The sequence below is a fragment of the Hipposideros armiger genome, unplaced genomic scaffold, assembly GCF_001890085.2.
Source record: "Hipposideros armiger isolate ML-2016 unplaced genomic scaffold, ASM189008v1 scaffold_55, whole genome shotgun sequence".
NCBI lineage: Eukaryota > Metazoa > Chordata > Mammalia > Chiroptera > Hipposideridae > Hipposideros > Hipposideros armiger.
This window is the reverse complement of record NW_017731405.1, coordinates 1134958-1141495: the sequence shown is the minus strand read 5'-3', so window position 1 is coordinate 1141495 and position 6538 is coordinate 1134958. Positions and strand designations below refer to the sequence as shown.

Below are 6538 nucleotides of genomic sequence, written 5' to 3'. Positions count from 1 at the left end.
GTGCTACCAAGTACTGACATCACTCAGATTTTCTCAGATTCAAATACTGACTACTCAGACCAGAAACATTCAGATTTTTGTCTTGTTTTGTTTTAAATATATGGTAATAAACAGATACAACATAGAAACAAAGCCAAACAAAAACTTTCAAACTCACAGTCTTTTTTCCCTAATTTATTATAAGCTACTTGCTATTAAATAGTTTTCTCATAATCTTTGACATTGTCTTGAATTTCATTTGTATGTGCGTGTGTCTTTAGAGACCAGACTTTTGGAAATGTACTTGCTATTGCTTGATTTCATGATACCTTTCCACATCCTCCTAAAAGAACCTGTAGAATATCTCAAATGTTAAATTAAGGTAGGTTTATTTTGAAGGTGATGGATACGTTTGCTATCTTGGTTGTCGTGACATAATAGTTTCACAGGTATATACATGTACATTATCAAAACTTACCATATTTACACTTTAAATATGTGCAGTCTATTGTATGTCAATCATACCTCAATAAAGCTATTCAAAAATAAAAGTGAATTTAAGTTTTCTATTGAAATGTGTATGCCTCTCCTAGAAATAACTGAACACCTACTTTGGGATATGTGCCAGATGGCTTCCATTTGCCCTCCAAATCCATACTCTGCCTCTGTCCTGCTCTGCACCCTGGGAAGCTGACCCTGGGGTCCAAATCAAAGACACCCTTGCTTCCTGGCTTCTGATTAGCTTCAGCCACTGGGGAGCCAGTGGACAGAGACCGGAGAGAGGAAAGGGCCTCAGACTGCCAGGCGGTCTCTACTGTAGGCCATTCTGAAAGTAGCCTTCTCTACAGGACTCTCTCTTTCTAGGTTCTGGCAAGTTCCCTTCCCTTTCCTTCCTTCTAGTGTAGGGGTTGTAACAGCTCCACTGGGTTATACACTATCCCTGTGTTCCCTCCTTTTTAAGTAAGTCCCTTTGTAAATTAACCCTCCCTAAATTACTTTAATTTGAATGTGCCATCTCTTCCCAGCTGGGATCATGAATGATAAGGATGTTACCATATCCAGGCTGGGAAAGGAAAACATTCCTCTCAAAACACACGCGCGCGCGCGCGGGTGGCGCACACATACTCACATAGCCCCCAAATCACAGAAGGAGTCATCTATGGTTAACACTAGACGTTTATCAATAGAAAATTAATCCTGGGTTCAAAAACTTCATAATAAATACTAATTGGCAACAGAGCAGGATAAAGAAAGATAATATTTTATGGAATTCAGAAGATCCAGCAGTGGAAACAAATACTAAGTGCGAATTTCTTAAATGGAAAGCTCATCCATCACATGCAGACAATTAACTCTGACAGCTGCAAAGCACTGCCAAGGGATGCTGTGCAATTCGCTTTTCCTAGGCCATGGGCACCACGCCAGGTGGTCAGCTGAAGGCTGCTTCTATTATCTACAATCATATGGAGCAGGGAATTTGTTCTTTTCAGTTCCTGAGAATTTATTTGACAGAGCATTTTTATGGCATTACTGGGGAGTGGAAGCCAAACTCTGGATGTCGGCCAAAAACATGTTTTTGGTCTGTTCAAACACTATTTGAAGGAAGGAAGCTGTAATGTGTAGAGAAGTTGTAAACAAGCAAATGCTGAGCTGGTTCCAACCCAACACTTTAGTTTAGCAGAGAATTATAGTGCCATGCCATGCTTCATGGCGCAGGATGATAACAGGGCACCAACAGGAATCAAAAGAAAAAAGAAGCATCCTCTTATAAATGCAACAGCATCTAAAACAATCCCACTCTAATACCCATCTTCAATGAGAGTATGTGTGAATGGAGAAGGTCCTATACATAATACATGCAAGACCAAAGGGATTCCTCTCTCTCTACCATGGGTAGCTGTCTCTTCTTCATTTAACCAAATCCTCTCTCGAGAAACAGCTTCTCCTAAAATTTTACTTGACCTTCAAGGATGCCCTCTGCAAAGGCAAAGGATTTACAAATTCAGCGAAGGACGTGGCTTGTCTCTGGGTTCTTTCTGTGAGATGACTCATGAGAAATCCTTGTTTATATGCTCTGTTGCACATAAAAATGTATTTGATTCTGTGAGTTATTCAGTCCTCTGTAGATCTAGAAGATACTAGCAATGTAGTAGTCTCATGAGCTTAAAAGAGAAAAACCGATCTCCAGGATCCAATCTACTGAATGGGGGTGGGGTGGGGAGGTGGATGGTTTCCACATCAGGACCTCTTACAATGCCTCTTTCTGAGGTCCAGGCAGTCTATTGATTATCTATTTGGCAGCTCAATACACAATATTTCAGCTACAATTATAATAAACTCTCCCAGGGACTAGGTGAACCACTGCTACACACATGGCAATGGAAGCTACTGTATTTCTCTCCTAACCTCAACAGTGTTGAGTTAACATCGAGTTGAACAGAATGAAGGTTCTGTCCAGTCCGTGCAAAATGAACTCATACCCTCATTCCACCACATATTTGTGCAAAAACTCCTGCTACAGTAGTTGAAAATTCAGAAAAATGGGCAGCTCTACCCTTCCACTTCACACACCAGAAAGCCCAGAGGGAAGCTTCCTGACCAGAACACAATCACAAAACATGCTGGGAGGCCGCCAGGAGTTCAGAATATCCAGCCTGTGCCTTGGCCAGTATGCTATAGGTTTTAACCACGGTCAAGTGCCACTCCTGCCACCTTAGTGTTTATTCCTGGAGATGCCCCACAAAACAAATGGCTAGTGGAGAATCTGCTCCCTCCCCCCTTAAGCCTTCTAAAAAGCAGTCAGCTGCCCATGTTGCTGACGCCAAGAGCTACAGAACACACGTTATGTGTGTCAGGGGCCTGGCTTCGCCATCTGGCCTGGCCCTTCAGAACTCACGATACAGAACTGGCTGGTGTCACTGACAGTTTTAAGGGTCTATTTATTTTGGTGTTGATTAGCATAGAGTGTAAATCTCTGAGTAAATCCACAAAGGGGTGGTGTTTGTGAAAAAAAGAATCAACAAGGCAAAAATTGTCTCAGTGCCTTCCTCTAGTTTAAATTATAAATCCACCTAAAAGCCCATAATGAAAAGGGAGGAGAATATGGAGGAAAAAAAGTTTTTAGTAAACTGATATGATTAAGGAAACAAAAGCAAAGAGAGTTACCAGACAGTAACAGCTTCTGCTCAAAGTGATTCTTGAAATAACAAACCTCAAAAATCAATCATTGACAACAAAAAACCCCCCAATATATCAATGGGTCATATTCCACTCAGCCCCAAATTTATTTCCTTATTTCCTCATTCCCAATTACTTGGAAAGGAAAATATGTAAAATATGAAGTTGTTTCTTTAAAATATCTTCAATACTTGCAGAATCAGGCCTCCAGACACCCCTTTCCTTTCTGGAAAATGCTTCTAGGCTCTGGCTAGGCTTAGGAAGGGCATTTGGCTTCAGTGAAAACAAAAGACCCACCAGAGAAAGTCATCCCCAGGGCTCCCTGCTGTTGTTTTATTATAGTAGGGGCCATCTTGCTTGTTATTCTGGAGCTAATGTATCTTTGCTCCTCCCCAGAAATGAGCCAGGAATAAAGACTAACAAGTACTTTCTCTTCAGAGGCACCTATAGCCTCTGGACTACACGCACCTCTTATCTCTCACGCCTTGGATGGCTGTGCCGGGGGTCCTGTGAACACTCCCAGTATGTGACATATATTCTTCCCCAAGCACTCTGCCCATTTCTTCCAGCTCTTCACTTGTCTTCCCCCGACATCTAATCTTAAGAGTCCAGGGGAGTGGCGACCAGGCACAGGTGTCCACGGAGGGGCGAGCATGTGGAAGGGCAGGCAGGATGCTGAGGGCAATGAGGACAAGAAGCAGGGCGGTGAGGGCATCCTCAGGCAGAACTGCCCCTCCTTTCCGTGCCACAGTACGCCAGGCCTTATTCAGCTTGCAGCCTTGGGTCTCATCTTTTCACATTCTTAAAGGCAAACTTGAAGCAAAAGTCAAAAATTACCCACGATGCTCCTGCACAGCCTCTTTCCTCTATTTCCTGTCCAAGGTTCTCCTTTCAGGGGTGAGTGAAAAGCCATGAAGATGTCTTGTCCGTTTATCCATGTGATTAAGAGAAATGTGGCTTGGGTCCCTTAAGAATGAAACCTTGGAGTCATCTTTCATTGCTTCTATTCTCTGCCAAGGTTTACAGAGTTCTGGTGGAGTGGTCCCCTCAGTTCCCAAGGTAAGAAAACTCCCAGGTGAGGACCAAAGTTACTTTTTTCCCAAAAGGAAGTGTTCCCACTAAGACCTACCATTTTTGTTATCCTTTAGTGTTTTTCAATGTCTTAAAAAGGAAGCACAGGCATTAGAAATGACGCGTCGACCCTAAGCAGCAAGATAGTGAGCTCTTTCAGAAAATGTTCAGGTGTTAAGGCACATTAATTATTTACTTCAACACCCAGTGCTTCTCTAGGCCACAATAAGCAGGCGATCTAGTGGAGAAGTCAGACTGAGAACAAACAGCCACACTTAAAATGTGTACCAGGAGTACAAATAATGATTATTTTCTGTTGAATAGAGTCAATTTGTAAGAATATGGAAATTCAGTATCTTCAAGTCTTCTACTTGAACTAAAAGTAGTATACAAATTTTATTAGAAAAGCTAAAGGATTTTTATTTACTTGACTGCTTTTATAAACATCTTTATTACATGTTATGATTTTACTGAAATATATTTGACATATAACACTGTGTAAATGTAAGATGTACCACATGTTAATTTGACACATTTAAACATTATGATATGATTGCCATTGCAGTGATAATTAAAACCTCTATTGCATTACATAATTATCCTTTCTTTTTAGTGGATGGAATCAGTAAGTTCTAGTCTCTTAGCAAGTTTGATGATTATAATGCAATATTGTTGTCTATATTCACTATACTGTGCATTAGATCTCTAGGTCTTATTTACTACTAGTTGCAAGTTTGTATCCTTAAACAACATCCGCCCTATCACTCCCACCCCCTGAAGAATTTTTAAATTTATATTTTTAATCTTGAGATTTTTAAACAAGGGGAAAATGGATATAAAACCTATTTCATTATATGCATAACAGGCCTCCAAAGGAAACCAAGAAACTAATAAACAGGGGCTACCTACCTACGAAAAGAAGGGCCAGGGGACAGAATGAAAAGATCTTTCTGTTTTATACATACTATATCTATTTTAAAATCTTTTCTATTTGAAACTTTTGAATGTATTTCTTAAAGACAATTTTAAATATAAGCTTGCATTTTTTTTAAAAAAAGAGAAATATAAAATTTAATTCTAACTGAAATTACACATATACAAAAAGTACCAAATGGCACTTTACTGTGGTTCCTTAAAATATATTTATTTACGGGCCGGCCGAGTGGCGCGATGGTTAAGAACTCGCTTGGGATGCCAGAGGGCCCCGGTTCGGATCCCACATATGAGGGCCAGTGACACTNGCCACTCAGCCGGCCCAATTACACAACTTTTACCCAAACAATATATGGCAACAGATTGATGCAGAAGCAGGTGTAACAATCTAGCTATCTTCTGTTAACATTAGACATGTACAAAAATACAAAAAAAAGTCACTCTTCTCATGTAGTTCTCTTGTTTGGGAAAATAAAGTTATCTTTCATAAGTTATTTATGTTAACATGTAATGGGATTATTACTGTTGTTTTTCAGTGAATAAAAATATTTTTAAATTTCTATATAATTTCTGATACAGTAAATTTTGAAAGGCATAACCTTTCATAAACATAAGCCGTCAATAATTTTTAAGCATGTGCAGAGGTCCGAAAACCAAACAGTTTAGAACTGATGCTATAATGTCTGATAGTGATCACTGCTCTGAGGATAATAAAGTGGGAGAGGGACATAGTGACAGGTGATTCTTTAGAGAGGGTGGCAAAAGAAAGCTTCTCCCAGGAGGAGATGTGTGAGCAGTAATCCAAACAAAGTGAGATAAAAAAAATAAAATTAAGTAAATAAGTAAATAAATAAAGTGAGACAGGTGAGAGAGAGCCTTGCAAAAATCTGGGGCAAGAGCAATATAGGCATAAGGAATAAAAAAAAAATGCAAAGGCTCTGAGACCTGAACTTGCGTGGCGAGTTTGAAGGCCAGCGTGGAAGCCACTGTGCCCTCGTCACAGCTCCAGTGGTGAAGGCTGCCACTGCACCGGCTGCTGGGGCGTAAGTTGGGGGAGAAGTGGAATAGTCCCCTGGGCCTTCCCTCCTTGCCTGACCAACCCCACCTTCCCTAAAAGTTCACACCTCCTCCCCCTATCCTGGCGTAGTTTGGGAGTTCTTCATATGAAGTGGGGATGGGGCCTCACATTCAGCTCTGCACTGGATGCCGGCTTTCCCTAACGCTGAGCACTTCTGATTTCCTAGAATGAACGGGGCTCTTAGGAAACAGAAGATTGACAGCGCCAGTTCTCAACCCAGGCTCTAACTCTCTGGCACCTCCATCAGCTGTCACGTGGGTAGCCAGCAATTACTAGTAAATGGTTATTAAAAAAAAAAAA

The 6538-nt window shown here is 40.8% G+C and overlaps 1 protein-coding gene across 1 annotated transcript in view; it reads right to left on the bottom strand.

Moving 5' to 3' along the window:
• ARSB (arylsulfatase B) overlaps window positions 1-635 on the bottom strand; it is a 138705-nt gene extending 138070 nt beyond the window's left edge. The window contains exon 1 of the mRNA XM_019640999.1: window positions 591-635. Coding sequence (XP_019496544.1) covers window positions 591-635 — 45 coding nt within the window. The remainder of the gene's footprint in view (window positions 1-590) is intronic.
• Window positions 636-6538: the final 5903 nt, after the last annotated feature.